Raw genomic sequence first — 14935 nt, 5'->3', positions numbered from 1 at the left:
CTTGTTAACAACAGGTAAGTGCTGACAGACAGCTCGGTCCACCTCAGGGACGTAGGCAGATCCTCTTTTACCGTTTGGTTTGGAAATGAAAATAAGAAATACAAATTGAGGAAGGAAAAACATCATGTTACCATTATTTTAGAGTTGTTATTTACTTAGATTCTGAAACAGACTGAGATGCTACAGTTCCCACAGCATAACTGCCCTAGCCTGCATAAGTCAGAAACATTTTGCTGGTTTTAAGCAGCGTATCTATCACAAGATATTGAAGTACTGCTCCTTTTTAATAAATTTACAGGAAAAAATCGTTCTTATTAGTGCATTTCAAAAATGAGTAACAGATTGCTGCATATTGATAGAAAAACTGGTCAGACTTTAGGGGTAAAGATAAGTCACTGGACAGAAATGGTGTGAAATTTTATGCGATACAGCACTAGATGCTACTTAATCTAACAAATAAATCGTGCACATATTACTTACCCATACTGACATGCTAAGCATGCTATACTAAACGCTGAAGCTACAGATCTAGCCATGAACTGAAACTGAATTAAATATTTAACTCCAACCCCTATGCCAGCAAGAAATAAGTGTTATTAACACAAATGCACAAGTATCAGAGAAATGAGGAATATTAGAGTATAACATTGCAAGGACTTTAAAATAAGCTTTTTAACTCTTTACCTATTTTATAAAATGGTGCATGTGTGAAATGTGGATGAGTTAATGTTTTAAAGATAATCCTAAATTTTTCAGCTCCTCGCACTGCTGCTTAACTCTCAAAGCTATAAAATATACATGCTTAAAATCTCTTCCTTTTTTCTGTTATGGATTAAAGAATAATAGTGAAATAACAGCTCTCTGAAATATTTAGTGTTACACAATTGCATTTAATGCAATTTCATAAGTTTTAAACCCAAACACTATTTGTACACATACACACGATACTATCTATGGTGCTACAATTATGCAATATTTTATGCAACAGTGTGGTTCCATTGGTAATTTCACAATTTAAAACACAGTATTCATTTTTACTGAACACAGGTGAGGAAATTTTCACCTGGCTTTCAGGCATCAGCTGATACATGAAAAAATACCTATTTCTCACTGATGATCCTCTATATTTGAAATCTGAAGTAAAAAATAGCATTTTTCTTTTCTCTAATTTTTTTCTCTTTGTTAAAATTCTATAATGGTTTTAAAGTGTGGAATGAAATATTGTTCTTTATACTAAAATGACTGAAGTCTGTTAAAAACTGACACTTTTCCTCATTCACTCAATAATACTATTTTTTTTAGTCTGAACACGGAAATTTCAATCTCTAGGATTTTTTAAATGACACCAACAAAACAATAAGAAATAAAAACTAAAAAGAAGACCGGCAATGACACTTGCAGTAAAACTCAACGGTAGCATCTGCTAGGACAAAACCTGTTGGCTTCCAGCACACAGGAACTGTGAGCGTTCCTGCACCACTGAAACCAGAAAGGACAGGAGATGACCCAGAGGGAAAAAACACAGTTTTTCTTCCTTACTTTTGGTGGATATTTTACGGAATAATGAATTCAAGATCTGTACCTAAACTCCAGCTCAAATCTGCATGAAAAATGTTTACTAAATGCCAAATCACCCCAGAATGCTTTTGGAACACATATCTGTAACAAAAGCTGTAATCTAAAATGAAAAAAAAGAACATTCTGTTTTTATCAGAGGTGTATTTAGCATCATTGTAATGAAGTCCTTATTACTGCAAATAATTCACTGGCTTGTTGGATTGGAAATGGAATGACACGCTCAATATGTAGGAACAGATCTTTTAACAGTGTCACGAACAGACACGGAAGCTGGAAGTCAAGACATTTGGTATCAAAAAGCCAAACCTCGCTGCAGCCTCAGAAGGCAGAAGTTCAAGTAAAAGCCCATGAAGTCACCCTATATTTGTAATAATTTTTCCTATTTCTGTGAAAATTCAGCTCTTCCAAATGTTTGGATATGTTTGCAGATACCATTATGCTTAGAATTCTCAATAGGTTATAGCTGGTTCAGTAGTTTAAAGAATAAACAGAATAACTACTTTTAAGAAATCAATCAAGCAAAAATCCATATGTATATTAAGTATAACAAAAATATATTTTCCATAAGATTTGTTACTTTCTTATATGCTCACTTATTGTTAAAAGTTTGATGGAGCTGCAAATTGCTCAAAATTCTAGCGCTTAATTCAAACAGAATTGCACAATTATACTGATCATTAAAAAACCCCACTATCAATACTATTCACATAATGGCAAATCTAGTTGAATATGTGATATGTTCTTCAAAAGTCCGTATTTTTCCCTTTTCTGTAAAAGGAGCAATCAGAAAGGTATTCTTCAGGGTATATTGTTCTAATCACTAGAACAAAGCAAACCAACACACACTGTTGTTAGTAGTTAAAATAATGGTGGACCCACTTTGCCCCATGACCTGGAGTGGAGTGAGACTCCCCCACCTCCCACTCCTCCAGCACTGAGAGCTGAGCCACAATTTCCCTGTTTTAAAAGCAAAGGACAGAAACAGAGACTCTTGTCTAACATAACGCTTGCATATCTTACAACAAACTGCACTTATTTTCCAAAAGGATGTTAAAAATAGAAGCATATGATCTTTTCCCACCTAGAATTGTATCCTTACAATTAAAGACTATTAGCTGGCATCCCTTTTAACCGTCAAACTCAGACAGTGGCAGTTCTATAGCCACAAAGAGAAGCAGTAAATGAGAAGAACATGTTACTACACTGCATTTGAGAAAGTTTGGCTCCAAGCTATGCACTGATTAATATCAGATCTCCTTCTTTACTTGCCTCTTGACAATCTTGTCACATCTGGCTGACAAATCCTTACAAGCTTATCCAAACCAAGGCAGCCCAGATCATGCTCCGGGAGTAGCTTGAAGGAAGCGGCAACACCAGCCATGTGTACTGATGTGCCATCATGAAACTAATGAAGCTGACTTCACTTGCAGACTGCAGGAACACGAAGAAACACAACATGCCCCAAGGTTTTGCAACATAACGCAGAGTTAGCTCACCAAAAGATAAGACAAACAATCAGCTCCCGAGGTTCAAGAAGCCAAGTAGTTACATGAATTACAAAAATTTATATGGAATTGCTTGAACAGCAATCTCAACTAAATGAGCACAATAAAATCCAACTTCGGATCAGATGTGAAAATTGACTGTTAAATGCCTTTCAAACAATGGTTTGTTTTAAATTAAAACAAAACTGGTCTGTTTTATTTTCTCTCTCCCACATCCCCAAAATATCAGAATGTTGCCTGGCTCCCAGGTTATTCAGACTGAAAAATATCTAAAGAAGAAAAGGAAAAGAAAAAAAAAAAAAGAAAAGAAAGAAAAAAAAAAATAGTGTCACTTTTTATCCGTAGGATTTTACTGAAGGATAAACCACAGCCTGTGTATATCAGTAGTCCTCCCCTGGGTTAGTGATCTGCCCTCTCCTCATTTTTAAACCAAGAATTTGTTACACAGAGGACTGGAAGTATTTGACCAATTAATAAACCAGAAAGTAAAATGCTGTATCTTAAACACATCTAACAAAACCTCATTATGTATGAGCTGACAATTAGACCATGTTTATTTTTCTATGTGATGAAAAAAAATCCAAATAAATAAGTTAAATGCATCACAATACAAGACACTTAATTAGCACAATATATTTAAAAACCCAGACCCCCCCCCCCCCCCATACACACACACACTCATACTTAAACCCACCCACCTCCTTCCCCCTTCCCCCCCCCGCCCCAAAATACAAACAGACTGATCCTAAGAAAAGAATTGCTGGCCTTATTTTCTGGGTGCTAAACAGTCAAAAATAAATTGTATATAAAGGGCATACATTACACTCCACTTCAGTGGTAATTTCTAAAGAACTTGGTAGTGAAATTACATTGTTGTCTGCTCTCTAGTGCATTTATACATCATGATAATGATAATGTATCTGGTTAAAGCACTTGACTCAAAACACATCTGAGTCACAAATCACAGATTTTACTGCTATTAATGTATATTGAGGACTTGTACAATTAAACATTGTCAAGTATTTATGATTTACATGCTACTACTTCAATTGGAAAACAATTACACAAGTGATGGCTCTGCTTATTATAATCAGGCTGTAATTCTGCATTACTTACTGTAGAACAGGAAAGTCACACAGTTGTTTACAGCGTACAGCAGAAAAAAACCCCAGATTTTTACAGAAACTAGTTTTTTACTTTTACAGTATATTTTCATAATTAAGAAATGGAGAACACAGCTCCCTACAGCTCTCATCTCCATTGTTCATTACCCAAAACAACACCATTGCAACATTTTTTATATCTCCACAGTGCATAGCCACAAGAAAAAGTTGCACAGTAAAAACATACATTCATATAGAACTGCAAAGAACTTTCCTTACCTCAGACATTCTTACTGTGCTTATGTTTCCAGAGCTATAAAACAGTTTCCCATTCCCTCAGTGAGTTGTACAAAGAAGTACTGGAAACACTCCTGCCTGTACAAGTACTAAGGCAGAAGAACCATCACACGCCTCTTTACTCTTGTCTGACTCTGAGCACCTCAAGGTCTGATGTATGCTCAGGCTGTGCACAGGGGAGTGAAATAAGATCCTCCCCCTTGGTGTTCTCCAGACCTACAGTACGAAGTTGTGTCTGCCTCTCACCTCTGCAGCCAGCTCTCACCTCGCTGCCCCGGAGTGCTGTGCTCCAGCGCGCTCCTCCAGTCGCAGGGCAGTCCCCTCACAGCTGGCTTGAAGAGGGCATGACACTCATCTTTCACAGAGATTTGATCAAAAGGAGTCACGGAGGCTTGAGGCGCTCCTAATGCAGTGCGAGGAGATTCTACCTCTGCTCTGGCAGCCTAAGTAATGCATTAAATCAATGCAGCTGACCTAGGGCCTATTACTATTTTTTTTTCTTCTTCTCAGAGCGTACAACTATCTGCAAATAAGCTATGAGGTACTTATGTGTAAAATTACTTGTTTTTAGCATCAGTGTTGTTTTTCAAATTGCAGCTGCTGCACTTTTTTTTTTCTTTTTAACATTTGCAGGTCTCAAAGGTTCAGTGAGTGGGGTGTGTATTTTTTAAAGTTAAAACATTTCCCCTTATCAACTGACTTCTGAGTTAGGGCTGAAATTTATTCCTTTTTATGAAGTTGAAGCTTCCTATTAACAGCAGTACAGGTCATAAAGACAGGAGAAGAATTACTTTCTAGTAATTGGGCCAAAATCTGGTTTCAGTTATTCAGGTGTTGGGTTGCATTCATGAGCTAGAGCAGAATTTTTGTCATAGTCCTTTCTCACCTATTAAAAAACCCAAAAAACTCCCCCAGGACAAAACACTTCTCTCCTTTTAATTCCTGTAGATAATTTCTTTGCACCCTCCTAACTCAGGAATACACTGTAGACTAAAGACATGAGCAAGCTGCACTGAACTCAGAGGGAATCCCTGTAGGAACATACCAGGACAACATCTGACAATGCTGATGAATACCTGTAATCCCATAGGAAAGGCAGCAGGAAATAAGATGGCTGTAGGGAGAAGGCAGCTAACATATTATTATTGTTGGTTTATTAGTTGTCTTCCACTAATCCTGTTTACTATTCACTTGATAAATGCACAAGGCTTAAGGAGAACCTAATTCACACTTAGCTAAATACTGGAGTATAGTTAATGTTAAATGTGTGGCAGTAATTGGAATCAGACCAGGGTAAGGACAACATGATCCCAAAATCTCATCCTACAGAGCATGACAGGAAGCATATGCTTTCCTAAATCCTTAGGTTTCTCCCCTCTATACCTTATTTCTCCCGCTAAACTATTGAACAAGAGAGAAAAAAAGAAAGGGGGATGGAGTTTCCTAGAATGGTCAGACAGATCCTTCTGGCAAAAAGCACTCAAGTGTGGCAAGAGTCAGCCACTGGTCCATTCCCAACAGAGCGCCACATGGAGGCTCCAGTGCCACCTCTGGGCCTAGCAAGATGCCCCAGGCACTTCTGTCTTGGGGACACAGGGCAGGACACACGGATTATCACCAGCCTTGTAAACTGTGGGAAAAGTGCCCAGCCAAAACCATGTTATTTGAACTGATTCTAAACAGCAAAGTTTTAAAAGCATCTACCTTGTGATGGGCACAAAACCTAGCTGCTCTCTCAAGATGTTAACTCAAAGCCAAAGGCACACCTTGTTACTAAAATTGTATTTCCTTCTTAATGAATCAAGCAGTGATGTTAACTAAAAAGGACTCAACATGATTGAAAATTCTGCAACAAAGGTGAGAAGAGTAGCTTAAGATTACATAAACTGCCAGAAGCTCTGAATTGACTTCAAAATGATAAGTGACTAAAACTTAGATGTGTGGAGAGCTGCTCTTCCCTCTAGCAAGTTCCCAAGAAAAACCTATTTACTAGCTATGTGCCATTTGCCTGGATGATGATAATTCTTATTAAATGGGCTAGCTATCCATAGCAAACAATTTAAGACCAATTTACTGTTTTCTTAATTAATTATCTACTAACAGTCTTTTATTTTAAGCATTGTTTTCATTATTCAAGCTTTTTCAATGAATATTTAATGGGAGCACATTCATGCTCTTTTTAAACTGTTCACTACTTCTGATTAGTAATTTTTCAGTGTTTTACTACCTGTGTGACTTTTAGCAGAATCCAGTGATCCCTGGCATAATGTGACATGCGCAAGGCACAGTTTTTATCTGCAGGTCAACTTCTAAAGGAATACTGGTACATTATCAGTGTTTTTTAGTAATTTCAGCTGATTCATAGTTCAAGCTTACTTGTACAGAGCAGTTATCAAGATGTACTTTAAGAATTACCAAAATGGAAAGCAGAGGGTGACTTCCCTAAATCTTCTTCAGCTTCCTGAAAAACCAGCTTCTTGTGAAAAGAAACAGACATTGGGACAGAGCACCAACCTTGAGACAGAGGTCCTGGACTTCGCTTGGGGCTCTGCCACTGAAGTGCTATTTGACCTCAGGCAAGTTATTTAAATTGATTTATATTTCCTTGCTTCTGAATTACTGTTTTTTTGGTTTCAAATCTATGTAAATTGTAAGCTCTTTGTGGAAACTATAGCATCTCATTCATTATGTTCTTCTCAAGGACCGTGCTGAGGGCAAAGGAAAAGGGTCCCCAGGTCTGAACTCCATGTATGTCATAACAAATACCAAAAATCACAGTGTAACAAGGCAGCCCAAGGAAAGCAGCTTTCTCCTCCCACCTGCCCCAGCCTGTTCCTTCTTCTCCATGTCCCAGCCTGTGTGCTCAGAGCAGCATGAATGTAGTGGGATGACTGTGAAGTGCTAAAGCTTCTTAACCAAATGCAGGAGGAAGTACTCATGGTTTTGAGAAGAGTTCCAACACATGGAACTGACTATAAACAAAAAGCTGCTGATCCTAACCGATTTTATTATCTAGGGTACTTTAAAAATGGGTATTAACTGTAGGGAATCACTACAAACAAAACTGAGTCACACAGCACAAAGTGCAATACAATCCCCAAGAACAGATTTCTCCTGACTCTTAAATTTCAATCATGACTTGAATTTTGGTGTTTGATTCAAAAAAAATCATTCTAAGGAGAGTATCAGGAAAATTACCAAACATTGACTAAACACTGGGAGTAGGTTTGTTCTGCCACTGCGTTCTCCAGGCAAATAGGCATGTAAATTCTAAATTCCCCAACCACATGCTGCTGCCTCATGCTGTTCCTCCCAGAGCTCACTGCACAATGGCCTTAACCTCCATGTCCTGCCTGCTTGGCCTAAATTCCAATCACATAATACACTATGTCCCTCTTACTTAAATCAGTGCTGGCAAAGATCTTAGCACTAATTTAATGCTTTGCTCACTTGCCTTGGAGAGACGTGTGGATTAAATATTTCTCAGAAGAAATGTGAAGCCCCATGATCATACCACTGGGCTCCAGGTCACTTTTCAGGGAGAAAAGCCAACAGGAGTAGGAATTGCTGTCCAGGACTACAGGGACACAAGATTTTGTGGAAGTAGGAGGGGAAAGAAGAAACAGACTTTGAAAATAAGGAGAACTGATAGCCTGTCAGCAAGACAAAGAATTGTGGGTTTCAAACAACTTACAAGTCCAATGTTTTTTAAAATCCAACAAACCCATATACATGAAGATGAGAAGAGATTTAAAGAGTGTGCTGCAGCACAGGTTTTGAGCACTAGTCAAACTACAAACAAGCCTGCTCAAGGCATAAAGCACTTGATAAAGTTTCTGAAGATGTGTGGAAGGACAGTTAGGGCACTCCAGTTCTCACTATGCAACAGAGAAACACAGATTTCTTGCTCAGTTTTTTCACACAGGCTGATTTGTAAGGTAGCCTAAGTTATAAAGTGTCCAAAACTGTTTTCTGCTAATGGTTTAAATGAAGCTTAAATATTTACCTCATCTTGATGCTTCTATCCCCTTTAGGGTAATTAGACAAGCTCAACCCAGCAAGATAAGTTTATTGAATACTCTCTGCATTTGCACCTCTGCTTCAGCAAATTTTCATCTGTTCATTGCATTACTTGTCTGTAGCCCAAAATAGTAGTGAAGTCATTACAAAATGCTAACATTTAAAATAGTGTATATGACAAACCCAGAGACACATCACCGACACCAGTACCACTGACCCACCCCTGTGAAATGGTGCCTCTCCACTGGCTGCCACTAAGATCAAGAAACTGCAATTAACAATTAGGACTGGCCTGGAGAGTAAGTTTCTTTTCAACTCTTATTAATGGTTGCTTTATGTCACAGTGTATTTGCCTCTGAAAAATTTGATTATGTAATCCTTTTTGCATCTAATAAAGTTTGGTGGTTTTAAGTTACAGCCTTTTTCAAGGCAAATCTCTCAGCACTAACAGTAGCATATGTATACAATGTGGCGTAATTATGTATCACACAACAAAAGCTTTTTAGTATACTGGTGTTAAAGCATATAGCTTTAAACCATGAAACATAATAAACCAAAGGACTTGGTTTAGACTCCTCTGAGCTAATCAGTACATTTGTTCATGTCATATCTTATTATTATTTACTACTTGAGATAGTCCTGCTGATGATCCTCCTACCAAAGTCTTCTCCCACTTCCAATGATTTCTGCAGTTGTATATTTTGATTCTCCAATTTGTATTATTCACTCTTTGTGTAAAAAATTTTTGAGGTATCTTAAGATCACCAGAATTATACACTAAACCACTTCACCCATCGACAGCATTAACCTTGAAGTATTACTCTATTCTACTCTTTCACTTTCTGGTGTTCCAGTTTCTTCCCTTTGATGCTGCTTTGCACTGAACAAAAGACATTTAGCAGACACTTGATGACAAACAAGTACAACATTTTATTGCTCCTAATGAAAGCATATTCACATATGCCACAGTGGTGTGTTCACTCAATTCTGTCATAACTGGGCCTTTCTGTTGAATGCTTCCAATTTCATTCTAGGACCTGAAAGCATTTATAAAGTCTCCAAATTAGGTTTATTAGGTCATTTTGGAGAGTCTGCATTAAAAGACTCTTTCTTGTTCCTTCCTTCTACTGCCCCCCACTCTGGGCTGAGACAGAAAATAGGCTTAACTATTCATTCTGTTCTCTACCTTTCTAAATATTTTTACCTGCTGTGAAGCATGCAGCTTCTGTCTAAATGGGTGGCATAAGACTGCATCATTTTTCCATATACAATGTCATATACATGTATGAGATACCCACCCAGCTACAGATACGGGTATAAAGAGTGAGATGGGAATGCTGCAGCAAGAACACTCCAAAGGTTCCTGGCAGCTCTGCCTATCTTTTTTTTTTTTCAGTGATCAGTCTAGTTTGGGATGGGTCTGCATGAAAGTGCTAGCAAAAAATAAGAATATGCAAAGTTGAATTCTTTGAGAACTTCCCAAAGATGAGAAAGATGTTAGCAAGTGAAATGCAACTTTCTAACTTTATCTAATAACCAAACAATAATGGGAGTTGAAGTCTTTCACTGTCAGGGATTAAGGTGGGTGCTCTATCAGCTACACGTCCCTTTCTGCCCTCTGATCTTGCAAGTCTTGTGAGGAGTTTAAAACATTTAATTGCTAACTCTGTTATTAAGGAATCTACCCTGTCAAACTGCAGATCCTAACAACATTAAGTCTCTTAAAGCAAATCAGTTTTGATACTGATGTTTCTCAGAGGTGCAGCATTTAATCCTCAAATTACAACACAAGTTTTAACAGGCAGTTTCTGCCTGTCACCAAGATTTAGTATTGACAAAAAAATTCAAACCCCTTTCTAACACTAATGGTTTATCAAAAGAATACCATTAATTTCAGTCAAACCATTCTGATGAACCAGGCAGAAATACAATGGGGAGACAGACATGTTTATGCTATCTGATTGAAAGGGCTGAGACAGAATTCCAGAGACTTGGTGTTGTCATAAGAGGAACAGTCAGGAACCACGATTGTGCCCTGAGGCCAAAGGGTGTGACATTGGGCCAGAGGTGTGTCCAAGTCAGAATAAAATGCCTGCCATAAAACTGGTAGCCACTCACATTCACATGGTTAAAGACAGTTGGCAATGTAACACCTGAAACAGTAATGTTCTTTGTTCTTTTTTTCCCAAAAGATGATGAATCCTACCAATACAGAAGATCCTTCACCTATTCTATGGAGATTTGTATTTATTTTCAAAGCCTCCAGCCTCTTCCTTCCTTTTGGTTATGGCTTTGTTTTTTATTTTCTCCTCTTTTTTCTGTCCTTCTTGTTCTGTAATACCAGGTAGTGGTTTTTAACCGTTTAAACCACGGCATATAATAACTGATGAGTAACACAGCGGTAATACCAGTGGTGGCAATTTTGTTTGTTTCATGGGAGTGTTAGAGTATTAGAGAGATGACTAGGACATGTCTCAGTGTCAGACTGATAAAATGAAAGATGAATTTTCCCTGCCTACAGCTCTTGCCAAGTTTTAATCGTAAACATCAAACAAGTTACAGGACACATTTTTCCCAGGCAATGAAATAAAAAGCAAAGAGTCGCTATTTTTTAAACGAATTTTGGATGAAGAATTATTGCAAAAAAAGTCACTAATTTATCTACTCCAGATTCTTTTGCAAGCTCATCAGCTACAAATTTCTGACCAGTTGAGTTTAACAACCATACTTAAAGTACTGTTGTCTCTATGACAATCACTGCTTGTCTTAGAGGCTTATTTACCAGGTCTCCCAACTCTGCTAAAGACTTTTCTTACAGCTTTATCCTTTAACCAAAACCTTAATTCTCAGTTATCTTCTCATCTACATACTCTTATACTTGATTGGGAGAAAATTTCAGTTCCTATTTTACGGTGCCATTTCCAAGAAAATTTCCTTGAAAGCATTACCCATCCACCATTAGTAGATTTCTTCAAAGCTGCCTCTTTTACTAACTTACTCCAGACATGCGCCTGTTCTTTTTATGTCTAGAATGTGTTAAACTTCTGAAGTTTACCCAAGAGTGAAAACAGAAGGCATAGCAATGTCCTGGAGTAGCATCTGACTACCCCCTCCAACCGGGATAGCACATCGATACCAGGACGGTTTGCAGTGAGCTGTTTTTAATGGACAGCTCCCAGGTGACACCAGACACTGCTGCAGCAGCAGCCGCAATATCATACATCCTTGATTGAACTTTGATTAATTTTCCAGACTTTCAGAGCCTGTGGCAAAAGGATCCACAGCGGTAGCCGCAGCCATTAACTCCATCTTTTGTGATTTCTCCTTCTTCATTATGTTTGGGTCATGATTGAACTTTGTTCCAAGTTAGTAGCTTTTGGCTATGGACAAGGGAGATAAGACTTTAGAAATGGAGTGCAGAAGGATAGTATGTGAGAAACTTGCAGTGAAAGCTGCCCGGCTACTTGATGGTAGCTTTGGACACCTTGATGATGTGAGTGGCATTAACAAAAATGTTGGAACTCTGGCTAACACAAACCATCACCTTATGCAGTCACAGTCCAAATGTCTTCCAACATTCATGCATAGCAGATGCTATTTTATTACGCTGAACAAATTCAAAGTTACTGTATTCACATATTGAATAAAACTACCATTCCTGGTCAAAACTGTAACTCTGCAGAAGCACTTGTTAAAATAAATTAACAGTCCTAGTCGCCTCCAAAGATTATTTACAGAACTTGTTGTTAAATTGTGCAAGCAACCATCCACTATTGGTATGGTTAATAGGAAAATTTTATACTGTACAGTCAACATAGTGTCTTTTAGATTATCATATCCTAAAAAACAGCTTAGCAACAGCTAGGACAAATCCTACTGTTACTGGGGAAAAATTAAAACTGGCAATATTTAATTGAAAATGTTACACTGAGTTTTTCCAAAAGATCCTTCAGTGTTTTCATCACATTTCTGCCTCCTTCATTTTGGTCACAGAATGTCTAAATACTTTGCTAGCAAAGGGACATTTCAATTCCAAGATCACAAAAAAAGAAGAATTCTCATTTTCTTACTCTTTTACAGTTACTGTTACATTCAAATCTCCCACTGTGATACATTTTCAGAATCACTTATATCTAGTTTTACTCCCCACTGTTGGTATTTGCCAATGATGGTATATAGAAATTGTATGCAAAAGTGGCTGTAGTGATCTACAGAAATTTTTGCCCAAACCTAGAAAAACCCTTTCAAAGCCCCTTTCAAAGCATGAAAACTGAAACTTACTGATGGGAAAAAATATTAAACTATTAAGGGTGATTCAAAATCCACTATAAATCAAAGATATACATGATGTTTCCATAACATCTGACACAATGGGGCTTTGTCCCTACAAGAAGCCTCTGGGCATTCCTGTGATATAAGCTATAATAGATTTGTCTCTGTGAAGCTTTGAGTTATTGTGGCACCTCCAATAGAGACAGCATCTGAAATAATTTAAAACCTGGAAATAAGAGAAACCTTTAAAAAATAAAATACATACATATATATATACATACACATGCACATATATAAATAAATATAACTCTGCCTTGCTTTAAGCTTTGTATTCCTTGCCAAGAATAGCTGGCTGAGGAATTGGCATCTGCCGTGAGCTCTCATTTATTTTCCGATGCTGCCTTGCCCCATTGCCCAGGCAGCCTCCGCAGTTCCCCTCCTCTCATCTCCTCACCACTTTGCCTTCCTCTGAACCCAGGATACAGAGCAGACTTCCAGCACAGAGCCCTTCTCTGCTTACAGGCTTTCCAGCCCCTTTCCTCCTTCTGCCAATCCCTGTCTCAGCTTTCTGACAGGAGACTGTATAGAAAAAACAGAACCTCTCCTACCTGGTATTTAGGCAGCATTAACAACAGACTTGCATACTAGAAATTATCAGCTTAAATGTGTTCAGACTGGAGCTAAACTGTCAGCTCAAGCTCTATCTATCTGGGTGATCTGGACACTAGACTTGGTTAAGTGGCTGGGATGCCACAGACAGCTAGCAACTTTGGGAAGTAAATAACTTGTGGGAATATTTGAGTGTTGCAACAGAGAAAAGCAATTGAAGAAACACAAAGCTGATGTGAATTATGTATTGTATTGGCTACCAAGTCCCTTAAATTTTATCACTGATGCCTCTTGAAATGCACTTGAGCAAGCACAAACCTATTTTAGGGTGAAACCAGAGCTGTCCTGTTAATAACTTTCAAGCCCTGGACTGGTTATCTGGGCTTTCCTTCCATTAATACAGTGGTTTAAAATAATAGGGAAGCATGCATAGCATGAAAAGTGGAAAAGAAGAAAAGTGCTCCAAGACCAACCACTTTTTAGTGCACGTTTGGGAACTGCTTGGAGGAGTGCCAGGGCTAGAACAAGTTGCGAAATCATACAATTATTAGAAGGGTGGCAGGTGTAAAACAGAAGTCTCTTATGGAGCAGGGGTTTGGGGTAAAATATCTACAGGAAGCTGACTGCCCGACCAACACAGAAGTGATTGAAGGAGGAGGCCTGGCAGGATTACCACAAGGAAGTAACAAGCCTTCAGGTATACTAAACACACACACACGGTTTGTGTGACTTTTCACAAACCTCCTTTGCTCTTTTATGTTGTCCTAGTGTTAAAATAAACCATACAGTGGTGGTGAGAAGGAGCCTGGGGCTCCTAGAGAGAAGAGCTGAATGGTCACTGCCCTATAGCACGTAAAGGCTGCTACCCTGCAACAGCCCTACCAGAGCAGCATGGGGTTAATGGCAGCTCAGGATTACTTTTGATGCCTTTTTCAATGGCTGGGACAGGTGTCCCCTCCTGCTGAGAGTGTCCACAAGCTGAAAGACTTTATCCTGCCTTTGCACAGCGACTTGTGTCGCTTGCTTGAAGTGAAGCAGGATCAAGCCCTCCAGCAGTAACTGTGAGACATTTTTATTAGTCCAGCCACATGCTTTGCTCCAAAGCCCCTAGCTTGTCATAAATTTTTCTGCATTAAACTCTTCACCCAGATATGGCTCTAACATAAGCTCCTTGTCCAACAGATTATTAAGAGAATATTCTTTTTGAACTGTCTCTTCCACAAACAGGAGATGCAGCTGGCATCCAACCTCTGTCTTCTGATTAAAGGAGCACTAAAACTCCACAGACAAAAACCTGAAGAGGGAAGAAACACTAAATTCAGCCTGAGTATTTAGTGCTACCTTCTTCTGAAATCCCTCATGCTAAAATGAGGCTGTGGTATTTTCAGCACAACCTCTATTAAAAACCTGTTACAATTTCAAATAGAAATTAAATACTTAGTGTGATCTTTAATTTTCCCTACAGTAAAGAAAGACTACTAAAGAGGCACCCTTTTGTACTCTGAATACATTTAAATCCTCATTGCTATAAATCTGTTTAGTTCCCAGAAA

General features: G+C 38.3%; 1 protein-coding gene across 4 annotated transcripts in view; it reads right to left on the bottom strand.

Annotated features, from left to right (window-relative positions):
- BNC1 (basonuclin zinc finger protein 1) overlaps positions 1-14935 on the bottom strand; it is a 74461-nt gene that overhangs the window by 16149 nt on the left and 43377 nt on the right. The window contains exon 1 of one of the 4 annotated variants that reach the window (XM_086849844.1): positions 4466-4735. The exons of the other annotated variants lie outside the window; for them this stretch is intronic. Within the exon in view, the coding sequence (XP_086705970.1) occupies positions 4466-4474 (9 nt within the window). The 5' untranslated portion in view covers positions 4475-4735. Of the gene's footprint in view, positions 1-4465; positions 4736-14935 lie in introns of those variants that run through there. 4 annotated transcript variants of the gene reach the window in all.

The sequence above is a fragment of the Cyanistes caeruleus genome, chromosome 13 (genome assembly GCF_971803275.1).
Source record: "Cyanistes caeruleus chromosome 13, bCyaCae1.hap1.1, whole genome shotgun sequence".
NCBI lineage: Eukaryota > Metazoa > Chordata > Aves > Passeriformes > Paridae > Cyanistes > Cyanistes caeruleus.
This window is presented reverse-complemented; position numbering and strand designations above follow the sequence as displayed.